The sequence below is a fragment of the Scomber scombrus genome, chromosome 8 (genome assembly GCF_963691925.1).
Source record: "Scomber scombrus chromosome 8, fScoSco1.1, whole genome shotgun sequence".
NCBI classification, from domain to species: Eukaryota; Metazoa; Chordata; class Actinopteri; order Scombriformes; family Scombridae; genus Scomber; species Scomber scombrus.
This window is the reverse complement of record NC_084977.1, coordinates 18762709-18783216: the sequence shown is the minus strand read 5'-3', so window position 1 is coordinate 18783216 and position 20508 is coordinate 18762709. Positions and strand designations below refer to the sequence as shown.

At 38.0% G+C, this 20508-nt stretch overlaps 2 protein-coding genes across 5 annotated transcripts in view; one reads left to right on the top strand and one right to left on the bottom strand.

The window, feature by feature from the left end:
- Nucleotides 1–9173: 9173 nt before the first annotated feature.
- Nucleotides 9174–16835, top strand: pfn2b (profilin 2b). Of its 3 annotated transcripts, XR_009925407.1 has the most exons (4): nt 9174–9468; nt 12947–13139; nt 14231–14309; nt 15438–15495. XR_009925407.1 is itself a non-coding variant. In XM_062423500.1 (3 exons), exons 1-3 carry the CDS (start codon nt 9340–9342, stop codon nt 15977–15979), a joined length of 420 nt encoding a protein of 139 aa, XP_062279484.1. In that variant the 5' UTR covers nt 9174–9339; the 3' UTR covers nt 15980–16835. The 3 variants fall into 3 exon arrangements, 2 of the variants coding, with proteins under 2 accessions (XP_062279484.1, XP_062279485.1); XM_062423500.1 differs by lacking the exons at nt 14231–14309; nt 15438–15495 and adding an exon at nt 15882–16835; XM_062423501.1 differs by lacking the exon at nt 14231–14309 and having other exon boundaries at nt 15438–15622.
- A 1784-nt stretch (nt 16836–18619) lies between these two features.
- The window catches only part of rnf13 (ring finger protein 13), a 43232-nt gene continuing 41343 nt past the window's right edge, over nt 18620–20508 (bottom strand). For both annotated transcript variants that reach the window (XM_062423499.1, XM_062423498.1), the window contains one exon: nt 18620–20049. In XM_062423499.1, the coding sequence (XP_062279483.1) occupies nt 19673–20049 (377 nt within the window). In that variant the 3' untranslated portion in view covers nt 18620–19672. The remainder of the gene's footprint in view (nt 20050–20508) is intronic.

The following is a 20508-nucleotide window of genomic DNA, read 5'->3' as shown; positions in this document are numbered from 1 at the left end:
ATTTTAATAGTCCGTTTTAACAGGAGGAATGATTACATACAGAAAAACCTTTGAGTGTTCATATGGGCATCTTATGGTTGTTTTAAGATAGATTTGAAAAACTGTCAACCTATGTTCTGCTGCCCCCCAAAGGGCCTGAAAGTACCACCGATATAAATTGACTCTTGTATTAAATACAGAAAATTTGAATAAAATGAAACCAACCAGTCAGTTAAGGGTTAGGGTTACCTCACAACTTCGAGGCAGCCAGGTCAGTTATATTTTTATGTTAAAATAACTTAACTGTAATAGTAGTCGCCAATGAAGATCATTCCAGGTTGACTTAAGTATTACAGTGATTATAAAAAAATAACCTTTACAAATGTTCCCGTACATGTAGCACCCTTGACTTGCATATATACTGTACATACAGAACACATTCATTAAAAATATTGACAAATCATTTTCTGCAAAAAATGACACCTTTAAACAGAACAGGCTGTTTGTGGGCCATCCAATATTGATCTTTGTCTTTGCAGAGTCAAATGAATTTGATTTTTCATTGAGCTAAAGCTGTGTGTTTCATATTTCCCTTGCCTATTTTGTCATGAAATAAAGAACCATGTCCAGGCATTAGAGCACAAAGCACTCAAAGACACCTTACAAACATGTAACAAAATGCAACCAAAAAAAAAAAAATCTTCAGGAGAAAAATGGTTGAGCTATATTATATAATATTACACATTATGAATAATATTTCAATTAAAAACACCCAGCTCTATTTGAAATTAGTAGGCTTGATCTATAAGGTTTCACTGTACAATTTGAAATTAATATACTCCCCTCAGACGGAAAAGATATTGCCACATAAAACCATGCTTATGTTAGCCTTGTAACAACATTTAATATTTTGAGCACTTAACTCCATGCTATTTAAATCATATACAGCATTAGAATGATGTAAAAATAAAAATAAATTGAAAAAAAATCTGACATCAGTAGAATATAACGCTGTTGAAGTGTGCTTGATAACTGTAGTCGAAATAGCACTAAAAGCTGTAAATCAGAAGGGCAAAGTGTTCCTACAAAGTTGTAATCAATAAATTTGAACGTATGAATGTTATTTTTTTGTGTGTTCTTAGATTTTAGTCCATCCAGTCCGCCCTCAGTCTAACATGAGAGTATGAAGAAATGGCCCTGAGCAACAGGCAGCAATGATGGAGATTTTAAGCTAGGCTATCATTATCATTATTATTATTAGTAGTAGTATTGTTATTATTATTAGTAGTAGTAGTAGTATCATTAGTATTATGATTATATTTAATGAAATTTAGGTATGCTTGAACATTCCTAAGAAGAGTCTTACATTTCCAGTGTCTAGTCTAGTGCACCGTCTGTGTCTCACTGTTCTTATGACTCCAGTCAGTGGATCTCCAGCACATGAAAACTGTAGTAAACAGTTCTGGCAGCAAGGTGTCGTCACTGAGCAGTAAAACAGAACCGCAAAAGAGAGAATAGTCCTGCTAGAGTTCATCACATTCTCCCTCACTATCTATTTACATTATCTGCATGATAATTAAGTACAGTGTTGGTTTACAGTTTCAAAGTTAAAATCAGAAATAATTTAGCAGTTTAAAATAATGATGAAAACCAAAGAATGAGAGAAAATAGATGCAGTGTCACATGAAATCACATTACTTGGGCACCATGATATCATAAAAAATACAATTAAACCAGACAGCAGTGTTGTATATTTCAGTGGTACTTCCTAATTGTTATTTATTTGATTTGCAAATGTCAGAAAGTATTTTAAGAAGATTTTCATGGATGCTGTGAAGTCTGTGTGTGTTTGTAGATGTTGCTAAGTGAGTGGGGATATATGCTCAAGTATGGGTGTTTTTCATACATGACCTGTGCACACGTGTCCATATGAGTAGGTGTGGTGGTCAAAGGACTAACCAGGTGTTCAACTGTTGACTCACACCTTGTAAAGGAAGTTCATCTTTAAAGCAGCATATGAAAAAAACAACTGTGATGTCAGTTTAGTGGCTTGCACGGCGCCAAGCTATCACAACTGGTGACCTTCAGTGTTGTGCTTACCTCACTGGAGGCATTTAGACATATGTTTACTGCTGGGGTAATCAAATGAGCAGTAGAATAAACAAAACGCACACACCACAGTGGTGCCTCTTAGTTTTGGTTTGCAGCATTTTCACCATAAATGAAACGTTTTATTTCTTATCGTCCAGAAAATCCACAGATGAGCTGATGTGTGGTTCTCTTAAGTTCAGTTCAGTTCAAGTTTTGGTAGTGCCAGATGAGTGTGAATGTGAAAGAAGGCAACATAAAAGAGTGTTGGAAGTTAAAAGTTTAAAAAACATCATCAACAACTCCTGTGCATTCTAGGCAGCAAGTTGGGAAAACACCTTTGATAAAGTGTTGTTATGCGCCAGAAACATTATATTATATAGATTTAACACAGCAAATGTGACAGACTTATTGACTAAGATGTCATGATAGCACCAAACTGGACACTCAAACACAGCAGTATATGATGGTGATTAAATATTGACTTCTATTGACATTTTGTTCTCTGTAGTTGGAAGTCATAAACTATCACATTTCCTAGAAAAAAATATCCATTTACTTCCTTAACACCGATAGACACAACATAATTGTCATTTAACCTGTAGCTGGTGCATGACTGGGTTTTGCTTTTTGCTTTTGTTGAGCATCAGCTACAGTAAACCTCTCCTGGAAACAGTCCTTTGGTGCACAGAAATTTACATTTTGAGCTTGTTTTGAATAAATGGAAAAGGAAACGTGCAGTTAGCATGCAAGTTAAAGGGAACAGCACCATCAAAATTCATCAAAACCCAAAAACCCAACATATACCTTGCAGTGTTTGACAGGTGATTTGTTGCTGGTGGAAACACACTGAAGCTGTGGGCACTTTATACCATAAAGGATGGAGACAAAACCAAAGGAATTTGTGTATTCAGTGGATACACAGTATGTTTCAATTATGAGCTATAGTAATACTGCTGGCATGAATCTATATAAAGTATAATGGTACTTTAGCCATAGTTTGTTTTTTTAAGGTGGAAATCACTTCATTGTCAGAGTCTTTGACGTCACATAAAAGGAAACAGCCATGTTAATTCAGAAATCACTCAAATATAAAGGGAACGTTTACAGGGTCAAAGAAAGAATCATCTACAAGTTGACCATGAGTTTCAGTGAAACAGATGTACTGAAAATGCAGATAAGACCATGAAAATGTCCATCCAGAGTAAGACTCACTTCATGCTTCACTGTGAATCATGACTATTCATCTGTGTAGAACAGTGGGGCTTTATATCCAGTCTGTGCATTATCATACCACACAACCAGTGTAAGAAGGACTAGATGTTAAGTAGCTGGAGAACCAACAACACTGTCCTCCCTTACATGCTAAGAATGGAGATTTCCCTCAAATGTGTTTCTGAATGTTTTTAAAATTCTAATAATTGGTCTTCCTAATGTGCATAAAAGAGAAAAAAACTGGCTTAAATACCAATACCATTTCTCTCTCTCTCTTTTTTTGTAACTGCAACTGGATGTCTTTAAGAAAAACATGGTGTGGGTTTGGATGATCCACATTCCTGAAGAGTTTTTATGAAGAGAGAAAGAGAAATAGGAGGTTTACAAACCAGAGGAGGAACAGGAAACAACAAGACAGACTGTGTTTCATAGCAGAGCAGCTGAGGCACTGAGGAAGTGCTTTTACTACTCATTTCTGGGAGCATAAGCAAATCTGATGGATTTATTGCTCAGATTTATTAAAGGTGCACATCAGCATTTGTAAAGATAAGTGTATAACTGATCAATACCTTCTGATACTTTTATTATTAATGTTATAAATAACTCCATGGAGGGGATAATCAGTCTTTTTTTCCCTCAAGGCTGTGTTATTGGTAGTTCTTCACTTCTGTCTCTTGCAGGCGTGTCTTTCTGGATACATCATCACTATTCAAATCCACACTAACCCACTGCCCTCTGTGTGCCCCAAGTTTACGTAACAGTATTGCTCACCTTGTGTGTGTGTGTGTGTGTGTGTGTGTGTGTGTGTGTGTGTGTGTGTGTGTGGTGGGTTTGCACTGTGTGTATTTGCATACCCTCATATTACATGTATATTGATATGAGAAGATGTGTGCATGTGCTTTTCAGATGTTATTTGCATGTGTGTGTAACATCCATGCGTAGAAGTAATGATCAAGGGTGGTGTTGATCCATTCCACAGATGTGGGGGGGTACAAGCAAGGCCAGAGGGTGGCCACTGAAAAGACTGCCTCATTGTATGTCCTGCTGTGTCTAACAAATGCAGGCTGTGCAGATGGACCACCTTTGATCTCCCACACTGACCTCTCTCATGGGGCAAAGGTTGCTGGAGTCTGACTGTCACATGTTTTAACCCAAGTTGCTATAAACAAGAGATACTATATTATCAAATGATGATGGTGTTTTCCAGCTCTGCCCTGACCTTGTTGAGTTAATCTCTTTTATGAACATTCTATAAAGTGACACTCATAACATATATCTTGTAAGGAGCCTCTGGAATTATTTTCTGACAACCCATTTGTCAAAGATTTTCCACTGTATCTCTTAAATAGGGAAGACATGTGCTTCCTTTGTTTTCCCTCAACCTTGCTTACTATTGATTTCCTTGTGTGTGACAGGCCGGGGACCTGGTGAGCAGAGAGGAGACATTTTCTAGAAGCAGAGCATCACCAGCGCTCCATCCTCACTACCTGCTGCTGCTCAATATTTAATGCACTGCACCCAAGCTGCTCCGGGAAGGAATGACAACGGAAAGCTCAATTTCTTTTATATCATGACCGTTATGTCGAGATTTGTTTTGTAAAAAACGGCAGTCACACTGATAAAGCTCTACAAACCTGTACGGACTAACATACAGAATTCCTCTTTATTAACTTGAAAGCAATATTTAGCAGCATCACTCACCTTGGGCAATATACAGAGATCAACACACTCAAATAAGGTAAAAATTGATGAAAATTAAAAAATAAATGCCAAGATGGTGTGATTTTAGCATAGAATCATACGTCCAGGCAGTCATGTGACATGGAGTGAAAACAGTTTCAATATAGTGATACGTCTTATTGAAAATACACAGAAGCAAGTCGAGCTTCTTATAGAAGTTAAAAATAGGCCTACTTATACTGCTATAAAAGAATTGTGTTCAGGCTACACCACACAAAGCGGAGCCTCCTGCAGAGTTTTAAGTTAAGGTAAGGACTTAGAAAAGATCAATAACATCTAACTTTTCATTCAGGCTGCTGTGGCTCTGACCTTTGATCTTTTTTCCCTGTTGACTGATTGCTTGTAATATTGATCATCCATGAATTAAAGCTTTTTCTACTTTTGGTCTCATTGAAATGTAAAATTATTGCATGAGACCTCATATTAAAATAATTATAAACTTCTAGAAGTCAGGACTCTCCATGTTTCTTTAATATTCCCATTTTTAATTCTCTAAATTGTGAGAACATTTTTCAGTATCTTATCCTCCTACAAAGTTTTCTGGGAAGGGGAAGGCATTTGTTTGTTGACTTGTTCACCACCCTGTATATGCAGCGTGTGACAGGGGATCACAAGTATGCATGTCCTTGTTTATGGTGTCACATAGGCCATAAAATGCTGGCTGTCAGCAGCTTCAGTGCAGATATATCGGTATAGCTTTGGTCTTTCAAAAACTTTAATTTGAGTGAAATTGAATCACTATTAATTACTTTCTGCATTCATTTTACTCACAGGGTTTTCTACTTTTAGAAAGATAGGAGAAAGGACAATCTGCTGCAAGGCAACATGCACTTCATTTTGTAAATCAACAGCAGGGACATGGTATCTGCTCGCTGAGCCAGGTGTCAGTGTGCACATTAACACTGAATGTTATAAAGTGGGTTTTTTTTTTATCAGTTTGACATACAGATATAAGTTCAGTGAAAATGTAAAACTGCAACTTACTCACTTTCCCTCTTATCTTAAAACCTTTGAACAAATGCTAATCACAAAATACTGTGCCTTAAAATCAGTGCATGGAAAAACAATATAACCATGAATCTGCAAAAAAGAAAAAGAAATCAGAGCAAGCCTGATGAAAAATCAGGGAGCTCTTGCTGTGTTTATCGCTGTGTTATCCAGCTGTTATGATGAAAATGCTGAATGCTAATATATTTGACCAAAACCAAGCTACTTCTAAAGCAAACAAGTTAGCCCTTTTCTGCATCTCCATGACTCATGCATGGACTGAGTGGTTTGGCTGTGAGTGGTAATATTTTGACAGAGCAAAAGTACAAAACAGAGGTGGCCATGGAAACTGACGGCATCCAATGGGAGGATAGGGTATGGGTGTGGCTGGCTGATTGAAAAGGATTTTGTGTGTGCCGCTCACTTCCTTCAGCCTGGTCAATTAATAACTTTTTCTGCACTCATTCCTGAACAAGAAGGGAGGGAGAGGATTCACTGGAAGTTTCTACACAGAAATAAAACTGTCACATGATGTAGAGCTTGAAAAAGACTCAGATGAAGGAAGCTGTGTTTGTGGCTCGTAAAAAAAAAAAAGTATCATTCCTGCAGTATCTGTGCAACATGAACTGACTAAAGTTGAAACAGCTCAGTAAAGTTCTTAAACAGAAATTTCGGCCTGGAAATGCTGTCATGTTTTTCACTTATACCAGTCTGAGTGTAAATGATACTTCCAGTGACAATGTATTATATTTAGCTGTTGCCAAAGTCTACAGATGGACTTAAGTATACACTTTTCACAGTTAACCTGCATTTCTTTCCAACACTATAAATCCCGACATTTGTGAGGCTTTGAGCATGTCTGTTTTTTACATGTATCACCTCATTGATAGCCCGGTTGATTTGGGCAGTGATTAAATCCTGTACTCCTTAAATGTGGTAAATTTGCTATTAAACAAGGTGCCTAGCTCATATTTGTTCTTGTACATCCGCCCAGTAAAAGTGGGACTTGTACTACTACATATGTTTGAACAAGTGTGCACTGCTCTGAAAAAGAGCCTAGGCACCTAGAAAGTCGGAAAAAAACATCCCTGGTTGAACATTAGTCATAAATTCCCAAAATAAGAAAAGCAGTGCAGATTTTCAGATAAACAATTAAACATATGAACCTTTCTTTCCACATAATCTACAGTTTGTCTTTGTATTAATCTAATTTTAAAGTAAGTACACACTGATGAAAGAGGGAGAAAGGATAGCAAAAAGTCATGTGGCAACCATATTAATGGTCTCCATGGAGCAAACACAAACACAGATATAGTCAGTGCATAGCCCGGTCTTATAAAAGAGTCACAGTCACAGTTTTGATCTTGCAACAGATAAAAGATCATTAACAATTAAGTGTCTTATGGAGGTGCTCTTGAGTAAGTTCTGGCACTTAGACAAGCTCAGCCTACTCACCACTGATGGTTGTGATCATCATGTAGGAGAAGTAGGGTGACCAAGTTCTGCAACAGTGCTTACCCAGAGGCCATTGTTATTATGCTTGTCCATAGGATACTGTAATAGTACATATATAATACTATCAATACTATACATCAATATATAAATAAATAAAACAAGCATTCCCGAAAGGAATACTATCATCTCAACAAACCAACAACCAACGGAAATAAGCCTAAGGGCTTTACTATGTTATCCTGACTTTATATGTAAGCAGTTATTGCCCTGGCAGAGGTAGTGTTTTATTTTATATATGAAATTTAAAAATAAAAAATCAATCAATCAATCAGTCAATCAATAGTTTCAACATGAGATGAAAATAAGTTAAGAAAAATAAAATAAAGAAGATAACAAACTATTCAACTGAAAAAATATGAGATGGGAACATTTCTTTAGTTGAACTGTGTTGAAATTGCTTGGCTATAAGACAAACAAGGTTGGGACCCAGTGCTATTCGTTAATATTGGTTTGTGAAGCTGACAGCATTGATATGGGAATGCTTGTTTTATTTATTACTATATTATTATTTTATGCTTAGAGGTTTTATTGTTTGACTTTAGTAAGTTATTGGGCTTTGTTTTTTGCCACTTGTTAAATGTCTTTAAATTACTGTGTGTGATGTCCTGAGGTTTTAGAGTACTTTGATGAGGCAATAAAGTATTGAAGTTGTAGAAAGGTTAACAACTACTAGTGTAAATAATACCAAACATATTTTCAGATAAGAAAATGTTCCCATAAATTAGGCTAAATCCAGACATAAACAAATCCCAGATGAAAATGGCTGGTAACTCACTCAACAAAAAAAGCTGTTCATAAACTACACTACCTTCCTGCAGCTCACTCTCTGTAACACTGGAGTGTCAGCTATGCTTATAATGTAAACTTACACACTTATATGGAAATAAAGCCCTCTCCAACACAAGGCTTAGGATGGCTATGAGCCGCATGGCTATTGTTTAAGGATTCAAAAATGTTTATCAGCATGAATGAAAATGTATGGTTTCCCCAGTGTGTTTTGCCCTGTGAAAAACTAATGACCATTTTTGGGTGCTCCATTCCTTTCAGTGCACAATGGGGTGACCCGGGACATTCTGACCTGTCAGGTAAAAGTAAAAAAACAACAACACATAAATAATGACTTGAGTTGTTGTGACTAAGCTTATGATAAATGTGCTGAGCAGATTAAAGTAAACCTTACATTAATCTTAACTCAAGAACTGAATAAAACTGCACGGTGATGTGACTTTATAGTAAATGACCACGTGAGTTCGTCCTTACTAAAAAGGGGTGGTAAAATTATGTTAATTCAATGATCATCATGAGGCAAAAACGAATGTAATTCACCTCAGCCTGAAACAATTACTAAATTCTGCTTTGCAAATTAAGGGCTGTTTAGACTTATAGGTGTATATTTGACTGGTTTCACCTCCAAAAAAGTCATTAATTAAAAAATATACTCTACATAGGATGGACAAGTTAAAAAATCTTTGATGTATCAGAGAAAAAATAGGCTGTCTTGCTTATTGGCACCATGAATGTATTCCTCCGCCACCTAGTATATTATGCAATGAAGCAGCCGGCAAACAACCACCCTCGCGGAGTGATTTTCTAAGGACTACACCCAAGCGCTTGTCCGATTGCAGCGGCTTCTCTTCGTTGCCTAGACCAGAAGAAAGCCGGGACGTGACGGAGCCGGGGGGGTTTTGCTTGCTGGAGGCCCATTAAACCACCGATAAATACAGCTACCTCGCTGTTTCTTCGTCGCTCAAGAGACGCCTGTGATCTAACTTTGACCCAACGTACTTTTTTCATCTTAGAACTAATTTCACAAACATGTCCTGGCAAAGCTACGTGGACAACCTGATGGCTGATGGCAGCTGCCAGGACGCGGCCATTGTTGGGTACGCGGACGCCAAATACGTCTGGGCATCACACGCCGGCGGTTTCTTTAACAACATTACGGTTAGTATACTCCGTGTTTCAGAGTCTTGCGTTAAAACAGGGACGGGAATTGTACATTTTACACGCCAGTGGGTTTGTCTACATCGCCAGGCCTTGTTGAATAAGGATAAGGCAAGCGGTGTGGTACACATGGGGTCTGGTGGTCGCACACAGCATGCATTGGCACGTATACGGCGTTGCTTTTTTAACAGCTACTATAACCTTTTTACAACTTCCCAGAAAATAGAACCTACTTTGTAGCATTAAGACTTGGATTTATTTGTCCAAGAAATGGCCGCCGGCGCTAACCCGAGCCGTACCGCGAACTCGAGCTAAAAGGGCTAACCTAGCAACGCTAACTAGCCTTGTGATACCGGTCAGATAAGGGGGTTTAATTTCAATAATGAATCATAAACATATACGCTTATGAAATATTTTCTCGTGTATTGTGTCGTTTGTGTTGCAAAATGGTTTGGTAGTAGCTTGTTTAAGCAGACAATAGCTCATGCAGTAGTGCTGGGCTGGGTAACTTCGCCGCTGATTAGCTGGAATCAGGCCGGGCATCAGCCGTTGGAAAATCGTTACTAGCTAACGCAAATAGCGCAGCGTTAGCGGCGCTCGCACGCGTTATTGACGTGCTGGCATGCAGCTACTTACTCTCTTTTTTTTTTTCTTATCCGTCTTCTGTGAATCGGACCGCCGCCGCTACCGCCCCTTATTTTCCAAGATGGCGGATACACTCCCCTGTTATTCGTTTTTTTTGTTCATGGGAGCTAGACGAACAGTGTAGTCACAAGACAGCTTTTTTCAGCAGCACTCAAAATCTTAACATTTTAAAACGATTTCACTACACACAATAATTAAATCACAACACGAACAGCCAAATCTTTTTGCGGCCTTTACATAAATCTTACTTAGCGTTGGCTAAAGACTTGTCCTTCGCTTTCCTTGAGCCTCCATTTTGTCTTGTTAAATAAATTATTTGTCAATAATTTAAATATTTGTGTGCCAGTGATCTCAAAATAAGTTGTATATATTTGGCATTTTGTCGAGCATGTTGGGTAAGAAGAGGCTACAGGCGGATGAACTATGAGCGAGTGTCGCTTATATTAGGTGTTGGGAGTGTCCGCTCGGGCTGAGTAACATTATTCTTTGAAGACGCCAGATGAATAAATGCACATTTTGTTTTTTCTTGTCCAGTTTGAAGCCAAAGCTAACTGCTTACTTTAGCTTCTTGCTATCAGGACTAGCCAGCCTGGTGTAGCCTATTAAACTTGCCACATGTTAGTCGGCGGAATGTTAAATGTGAAGAAACTGCGGTACACGTTTCATGTCGGGGTAGAAAAATTAATTAATTTAATAAGCTAAACACACCACAGATACACAGCTAAGTTCTCAATGCTAACATTATCCTACCAAGGAGGATTCCTTTTGGGTTTCCTTTTTTTCCTCCTGAAGGGTTTGGTGTGTGTGCTATGACTGTGCACTTCTGGAGTTGAGGGGCGACGCCTTTTGTTCTGCAGATTGGCTCTATTATGACTCCATTTTTATAATCTACTCCTAATAACAGTATGGTGATTTTGAATTTAATTTGTTTGTAACTATGAGCATTAGTGTGAACAAAGTGGGATATTAGCAGTAGTGAGAGCCTAGCTGTTTTCTCAGCATAATGTTTTTGTCAGTTGCAGTGGGCCTCTGAGATTTCAGGACTTACCATTGACGGTGTAATGGAGACAGCTGTTCCTTTTTAAACACTTATTACACATTTTTGACCAAGATTGGATATCTTTAGTACTTGTAAGTCTTGAGCAACTGGGAACAGAATAATACATTTTTTTTAAACGGACTAAATAGGGTCAACACCATGCTTGATTGCAAGATTGTGTTAAATATTTATCGCCTGATTTGAAGTAATGTTGAATGTTAATTTACTTTAAAACATTGAACAACATTGTTTTTATAACGTTGGCTTATTTTGTTAAATTAAAAAAAAGTTATTTCTCACAAAAAGAGAATATAACATTTCACCATCATTAAAAAGGTTTTAATTATTACAGGAGCTTTGGACTGGAGTTACATTACATTTTCCTCCTCAATGAGTCAATGAACAGTACATTCCTGTTAATTGAAGTTCATATCTGTACTCACCATCTTGCCCGGTTACAGAAACAGTCCCTTGCTGCATTTGACTTACAAATATCCTGTCCAGCAGAGTTGTAGTCTCCCCCCCCCTTTTTTTTCCTCTCCATTTTTTCTTTTTAATACATGTGTAGTTATATTTGATATATGCAGGAGTCCAGTGTATATTTTAAATAAATGAGACTTACAGGATCAGGATGTGATTATCTAGTCAAAATGTATGTAAAGCATTTATTTTAAAGAGTAGGCGTTACACTTTGGAGTGATGTAAACAGGTGCTTCAAAAGTACACGCTACACTATTTGACTTACAGCAATGAGTGGATTCAAATATGGCCTGCAAATGATACTCATCAGCTCACTCTAAATGTATCTAAATATCTATGTATTTTTATTTAACGCATTAATCGAAATCTTGAGAGACATCTAATATCCTGCCAAGCATTCTGCGTGTGTTTGCAGATACAGTAAAAGGAGCACAATAAATTCCTTAAATTGTTAAAGGGCATCCCAAAAACCAACCACCAGTGGACCCCTTGTTCAAATTTTCTGCATTTTGTGTCCCAACCTTTACACTGAAATGTGCTGCATGGTTAACAAAGCTTTTTAAGCAACATATAACTTGATGTTCCTTAAGAGCCACAGCGGAGGGCTGCAGGTGAGTTTATGCTGTGTAGGAGTGAAGTGTTGTTGTTTTTTTTTATTGTCCAACAAACTCCTTTTTTACATTATCATTTAGTTTTTAATAAAAATCAACTTCAACACATTTTTGTTGTCTACAAAGGCAGCTTTATACTTAATTTCTGTTGTGGGATAATGGCTTCAACAGATCAGTTTTAACATTGCTTTAAGGGATTTAGGAGTGCTTCTGGAAAATCAACATAAATATAACTTCTCAGCAACCTAATATGAAACTTTGAACTGGGAACACATTTTTGCTCTCCTGATTTTCATTCATTTAATATTTATATGAATGAAAAAAGACTTACGATAAAAAATTCAGCAAAAATGTAACAATCATTCTAAATTTGAAGATATTAAAACTATTTTTTGTTTTCTCTAAATTAGACACAAACTTCATTCAGGGTTGTGTTTAGTACTTTTTAATGGTACTGCAAGTTGAAATAGAAAATTGAGAGGCAGAGGATTTGAATTAATGGTCTCAGAAGGCTTCACAGCACCCACAAATGACAAATGAACAATAAATATGATCAGCAGGAGCAAAGACAAAAGTTTACAAGTGTTTACTGAAGAAGAAAAAAAGCTGAAAACACTTGAGTCTGGATGCACACTTTGCGTTAAGATGAGATTGACAGTAATGCACACTTGTATAACTTCTTGATGTTGTGTCTTCCTTCTAGCCTGAAGAAATCGACGTGTTAATAGGAAAGGACCGTGAGGCATTCTTCACCAGTGGGCTGACTTTGGGCAATAAAAAGTGCTCTGTAATCAGAGACAGCCTCCAAAGTGACGGTGACTGGACAATGGACATCCGGACAAAGAGTCAAGGAGGAGAGCCAACATACAACGTTTCTGTAGGCAGAGCCGGCAAAGGTGAGCGCTGTGTTCAGTGTCGTTCTTAGCCGCGTACATTTTTAGTAGTGCTAAAGTGCCACCGTAGCCCGCTTTTTGATTTTTAGTGCCATTAGTTTAGCTACTTTTTAAAGTTCTGTGTTGTCCGTGCATGTGGGATAGACGAATGCACCTTTCCTCAATATATGATGATGCTCGCAGGTGTTCAGGCGTTTGTGGATGATATTTTTAATGATTTATGATGGGGAACAAGTGTATCTGAGCAAAATATTACAGAGTAGGAATAAAAGTTAAAATTAAGTAGTCCATTATGTCAAGGTACAAGAGCGAGTGTCTCTTTTTGATACCATTAGTTGGATTCTCCCTGCAGGTTTCTTTAACAACCACCAAGCTCCATTTTAAATCTGTTTTGAAGATAAAGTGTGAAATGTTTGGTCAGTTAATGCATTGAAGTTGCAGTAGGTATCAAATTGAATGCATTAATTATGTTCTAATGTGTTAAGAAATCATAGCACCTTTACATATTTTTCACAACAAATGACTGTAAATACTGTTAGCACAATGAAATTAGAGGCATTTAGAAGTTACAGCCATACATTCTCATGTTAGGAATGTAAACTTTAAAGAACTCAAAGTTCAGTCCCTTGCCTGAGAGTTGTGCCAGATCTCATGTTGCCTGTAATGGACCCCAACGCTCCATGCTTCCCAGTCTTCCCAGTCTTCCCAGTGTACTAAAGCTTTACAGGTGAGACTGAAACAGATTCCCATTCTCCACACACAAGGTCCAGAATTTCCTAAAACCTTTCCTTGAACTGCATGCATCTTCCTCCTTCCTGGTTAACTCACTGTTTCACCCCTGAAAGTATGAATCTGTTCCCCCTGCTAACACACTTCCACTCCTTTTTCTGGTTTAAAAAAATATGTATTCAGGCACTTTAACTTTTACATGTATTGAGGAGAGGTACCACAAGCATGCTGCTGTATCTGCATATGTGCTACATTAGTGATGGTTGTTAAGTAGTTAGTAGAAGCTTTCACTTTCCTGATCTTTGCTACTGACACGGTGCTTCATTACTACTTAATCACTAATTATATGATTTTTAAATAACTAGACTCTTGAAGTGGAGTGCAGTAACGTCAGGAGTACCAACAGGGAGATCATCACCAACATCACCAGACACTTAAAACAAGGTCTAGTTTGGATGTGGTACTAATGTAGCAGAAAGTGGCTGATTAGCAGCTGTCTTTTGAACTAGTGAACCCAAAGTTACCTCCTGTTCAGGGTGCATTTGTTGAAGTGTTTCTGACCAAATACATCATGATCAGCTGGTAAATGATGGTAACTAACATTTGTGCTTTTAGATGAGCGTTTCACACAATACGTTAAAGATAATCATCATCAGTTATGTGAATTTGATCAAACCATTCAAGGCTTTAGTTTTGAACTTAAATATTTTGCCTCATTCTTACATACATTTTGATATTTAAGAGATAAATCTGAATTAAGCAGCAAGTTGGATTCAGTCGCGATTGGGATGTAATAATAACTAAAGGACTGCAACCAGTATTTGTCGTGATCAGTTTAATCTACTTATGATCCAGATTAATCGTTTAGTCCATGAAATGTGAAAAATACCAATAAAATGACATGTTGATGTTAAAACCTGAAGATATTCAAGTCATTTGACAAAAAAAACTGCAAATAATCACAAACATTTGGCATTTCTGCTTGGAAACGACTGAAATGAATAAATTATCAAACGTTAGTTTTGTGTGAATGAACTAATCAATGAATTGTTGTAGCTCTAACTTATCTTGACCTGATCTTTAAATTTTGTTCAGTAGTGATCTTTGAGCTTTACTGTGAGGTGAAAGCATGCTTGGCTGGCAGTTTCCTTCTTAAAGGTGCATTCACTCTTTAAAGATATTTGATATCGAGGCGGAGTCTTCTGAGAGCTTCACCTGGAGACTCCACCCGGTTATAAAGTCTTCACAGGTGTACAGACTGACGCAGCTTTGCATGCATCCTTCACATTTATTCTCCTGTACTCACTGTCTTCTTACTGTAATGTGGGATGTCGTTTGTTTCGCCCGCAGCAGCACTGAGAAGAAAATGAATGTTTAAGTTTGATACTGCCGTCACTCCAAAGCGCTGCTTAGCTTTTTTTCTTAGTTTTTTTGTGCCCTTGTCCTCCTTTGTAAATGTCAAGTTCGTCGTCCTGCTTTTGGCTCTGTGCTCTTTCTTTTTCTTTTCTTTTTCACTTGTGTGATCTCCGCACCTTTTCTCTAAGTGTCCCTTTTCTGTCTGTTTTCTTTCAGTCTTGGTCTTGGTAATGGGAAAAGAAGGGGTCCATGGAGGCGGATTGAATAAGAAGGCATACTCGATGGCAAAATACTTGAGGGATTCAGGGTTTTAGTTTAGTTTTGACGTAGCTTATGTGGTGTTGAGTTGAGGGAGAGGAAAAAAATAAAAATAAAAAGGAAAAAAAAAAAAAAATTAAAAAGTAATTAAAAAAAGAAGCAAATTACTGTCAAGCCCATGTTTCCCGAACGGTCCCGATTTAAATAAAATTTAAAAAATCCCAGGAGCATTTCTAACAAAGTGCAGAGTCCAGGCTCTGTCTTCATCTATGTAGCCCAACATTGAGCAAGGTGGCAATAAAAAAATAATCTAAAAAAAAATGCAAGTATCTTCTTTTCTAGCCCTGCTATCATCATGTCTGTTCATTTATTTTTGTTTTGTTTTTCCTTTGTGTACTCCAGCATTGGTTTTTGTCATGGGGAAGGAAGGTGTCCATGGAGGGCAGCTCAACAAGAAAGCATTTATGATGGCTGAGTACCTGAGGAAGTCCGGATACTAAAGCAGCCTGTTCCCAGCCACCTAGCAGCTCACCCTTACCACCCTGTTGCATTTCATCACTACTTCCAGTCCTAGTTGGTAGTTTTTGTTTTTTTCTTTTTCTGCCTTCTCTTCTCCCCAATTTCTTCCTTTTTTTTTTTTTTTATCCCTTTTTATTATTTTGTCATCTTCCCCCAACCCACCCCCTCTCTCAACACACTACTTGCGCTGTGTATTTTTCTTCTTCTCCCCTCACCTTTTTTTTAAGCACTATATAAGTTGATCCATAGCAAAGATGAGCATGTTGCTAACAGGATGTCATGACAAATCTGTACTTTAACCGAGACCAGCAACAAAAAAATAATAAAATATTTAAAAAAAAATATGGCCAAACACTCAGACGATGAAAGCTATAGCGTCAATTTGAAGAAGTAGGTATTTTTCTGTCATGGTGCCCGAACTCGATCTCTCACACACACTCCCTCCACCCGAGCAGCCGATGCCTTTGGAGCACTTGAGTGGTAACCAAGCTCATGTCTTTTTTCTTTTTTAGTTTTTTTTTTTTTTTTCTTCCTCATGTCTGGGAGAGGAGACTGCATGCATATATCAGTCCAATTTAGTCCCCCTCTCTCTACCTCCCTCTAGTACCCCACCCAGCCAGCACTACCACACATCCTCCTGCCAAAAAATGTTAAGACCCCCCCCTCCCTCCTTCCCCCTGGTTTCCTCATCCTGTTTGCTCAAAAACAGGCAACACTAAAAACTTCATGAAGCACTCATCTTCAAACACTTCACCTCCACTCTCCTCTTTTAACCCCCCAACCCCCTCCTCTCTTACTGCTCTGCAACACCTTTTTTTTTTTTTTTTTTTTTTTTTTTTTTTTTTAAAAAGAGGGGGGTGGGTGTGATGGGAGGGAGCGGGTAATACTTGGATCAGCTCAGTTAACGATCACGATTGCGAGTGTTGGCGTCCAGATGCTGGTAGCCTCTCCTCCTCGCCGCCATGACGTCATCTCGACCCACCCCGGCAACACGAGAAACACCATGGACATTCCACAGTAACAACAGCTCAGGCACTTAATACTGTTTTTGTTTGCCAGCTCCTGTAATATATTTTCTTTTTAATTTAGTTTTTTTTTTCTTTTTGAAAAGGCTGCCATTTTTGGACAGTAGATATCCCAGCATATAACCATCTGGAGTGTGTCCAGTTTGAATTATTTTTTTCATTTTATAGGACCAAGTGTAGTCAAAGCTCGGGTGTTTATACAATTGCTCTAAATCATGTGAAGGATGAATGCTAACTATTTTTTTTTTTTTTTTCTGATGAAGGAAACACTAACCTGGCAGTAACGCTTACTATGGTTTAAAAAAAGAAATTAAACTACAGGGGAGGTAAGGGTGGGAGTATTGGATGAAAAATTAAAGTCTGATTTCATTGGGGTTTTTTTTTCTTTTGTTTAGAAAACAAACAAACCTGCATTTGTACAAACCCATGCTGTGTTGACACTACAAAAACTGTGGAATAAATTGCCTTTTACTCTATTATAGTCAACTGAGCTCTGGGGTATCACATGGTCTGTCCACACTCAGTACTGGTAATGTAACGTCCAACTGACAAAAAAAAAACTTTCAAAAGTAGAAACGACACTCAATGAGAGATGATGGGATTGGTTGGAACGAAGACTCTAATGGTTGTCTTGTCGAAACTTAAACTGCAGAACCTGTTATCCTGTGCCATAATGTAGAGAGATCTGTTGCTGTTGTAAGATGGATATTACCCACTGTCCACTAAGGAGTCATTTCATTTCTTTTCTTTTTTTTAGCTTCAGCTCCACTGTTTAGGCCTTGTGAGATATGTGTACTCATAAAAAAAAAGAAAAAAACCTGTTTCAAGTCCTGTTTGCTGATTTATGTTCCTTTCCTTTTTTCCTTACCACTTTTTTTTCTTACATCTGGGATACAGTCTCTAATGCATCTGATTTCATATGCATAAAACCAAGAAATGCCATAAATTGATTTATCACCTTGTTTACAGACAGATCAAATAAATTTATTCCAACCAGAAAAGTGTATGCAGTCCTTTTCTTGTTTTTCCATCTGAACTCTGACCCCTTTTTATTAAAAAAGTTTGACATTTTGGCAAATGCTTTAATTTGCAGTCTTTTTTAGAGTTAAATGAGAAGCTCTGTCAAAGCTGCAGCCAGTTAACTCAGTATTCACTGGAAATTGACTAAAATACAAACAGGTTTTCTCTTTATTTATAAAATAAAATATTTGAGTTTGAGACCAAGAGGAAAACTTCCTCAGTAATCCGAGCTTTCTTGACACAGACAGGACGTATCATTTAACTTTAAAAAAATGTAATTGGTCTTTGGTTTCATGACTAGTTCTGAGTCAGCAAAGTAGACTGAGGTTTTAGCCGCATGCATCTGCGCCGTCCTTCACATGTGATGTTCTTTAGAGTTGAAGTGGTTTTTCCTCTTTCACACAAAGGCCACTTCAGAAAAAGTTGCCTAGTGTAGTAAAACTGCTCTCAGTAACTGAAAAATTGACATTTGACATGAGTGTAGAGATCTTGTGATTTCCATGCTTGAATTAGACAGTCGATTTGTATCAGATCAGCTGTTCAGTGGAATGACGCAGTCATAAGAAGTGAGAAATATCGTCATTTTTATTTAAGTGAATTCATATTGAGAACAGCAGGAAAACACAAGACAAAATACAAACTGAAAAAGGCAACATGATTTGTCAACATAAATTAAGCCATGTTATGAAAAAAAAGCATACTTGCTATGAACAGTATTAAATGAGATACGGTCAGTTATACGTGTATTATTATAATAAGGCCTATCAACCAATAACTGCTTGTGTTATATGAAGTGATAGGTCTGGAGCAGCCAGAAAAAGTTAACTGCAGGCAGCAAGGACACAGTCACCATTACACCGTCTCTCCACCTTTTTTCCCGTATGGAGATCACGTTCGTTCGTTGGCTTCAGTTTCTATTTAGAGTGAATCAATGTAACAGATAAACCGTGGCACGAAAAAACACAGGACAGGAGCACCTTAAGTCTCCTTGTTTTACACCAGGCTAGAAATAAATTGGCAAAAACCATATCACTGTGGCTTTTAAATGTTTCTATACTTGCTCAATGTCAGTTTAATTTTACAAAAAAGAAAGAAAGGATGCTGCATAGGTGTGTCAGTTTAGCATGAACATGTATGTACAGTAAAGAAACTTACCCATTCTCTGAAGAATGTACAATAACATAATCAAAGGTAAAGAAGAAATGTACGGTGATCTACAGTTTTTTTATTTACACAGTATTTCTACTGAACTTTGTGTCAGGTGTGATCTTGTGTCTTGGAGTTTTCCGTTCATCTGTGTGTCATCTTTTTTTATGATCAGAGTACAGTATAACAGTCTACTGTAAGTCAGCATCATCAGTCCTGTCACATCTGCCAAGCAGCCACTAAGATATGCACACTGACTTCCTGTCAACACACCTGGAAATCAGCACTTTCTCCGTAATCATGTTGAAATAAAACTTAAATTTTGAGCTTGTAGGGAGGATACATTACGATGTATTTTAAGCAGTGACGGGAAAAACTCAGGATGATGAATCGGTTTCGTGCCCACGACTAAAGTTTCTGCTGCTGTGAGGTTGGAGAGGGCGGGGGCGGGTTTAGTGACCTATCAGGCCAGCCAACAGTCAGTCAAGCTTGGAGCAGGTCATGGTCCTGGTCGTGGCCGTCGGAGCAGGGCTGCTGCATCTGGACCACCACAGTCTCCACGGTGACCTCCTCCTCGCTGTCGCTACTGTCCAGCTCGTCGTCCTCGTACTCGGAGGACTCCTGGTCTTGCTCTGAGCGTGAGCCTCCGGACATGGTGCCGAAGGAGTGGGCGCTGGTGGAGGCCAACGAGCGCAGCAGCGGGGTACTCTCGGACACCTCCTCGTTCTCATCAGGGCCGCTCTCCCCCTCCTCTGAGTCGGAGTCAGAGTCGCCCTGAGAAGGGACCACCTTCTGCTTGCACACCGGACACGTCTTCTTAGTTTTGGTCAGCCACGGGTCGACACACTTGCTGTGGTAGGCTGTAGGCAACAAGAAAAAGTTAGTGTTTCTGATTGAAGAGCGACTTAGCACCTCATTTTGGCATCTTCTTATATTCAAAAAAACATTCAAAGACCTCATGACTAGAGCTGCAAAATTATTTTCATAACTGATTAATCATTCAAGTCATTTTTCAAACAAATGACAAAAATTGCAGCTTAAGTGAGCAGAGTTTCTTTGCCTGACGAGATAAGTTGAATATCTTTGGGCTTTAATCAAAAATAAAAGAAATAATTTTAACTGTTACATAGAATTTATTGAACTAGAAGTGGATTTAGTGTTAATTGACTCTAAACAACCACATTTTATGTCACAGTTCATCCACAATGCATTTCACTCTGGTTAAAATGTATAAAAACAGTAAAACTGGGTAAAATGTAAAATATACAATCAAAAAGCATACAGGGAATGAAGTTTCCCCAAGAGGTTTTATTAATTCC

What these genes read in the sequence shown, in the direction of transcription:
- pfn2b (XM_062423500.1), top strand. Translation starts at nt 9,340, where the DNA reads ATGTCCTGGCAAAGCTACGTGGACAACCTGATGGCTGATGGCAGCTGC. An exon ending in GTTTCTTTAACAACATTACG is followed by an intron (nt 9,469 to 12,946) that starts GTTAGTATACTC and finishes TCTTCCTTCTAG; the next exon opens with CCTGAAGAAATCGACGTGTT. An exon ending in TGTAGGCAGAGCCGGCAAAG is followed by an intron (nt 13,140 to 15,881) that starts GTGAGCGCTGTG and finishes TGTGTACTCCAG; the next exon opens with CATTGGTTTTTGTCATGGGG.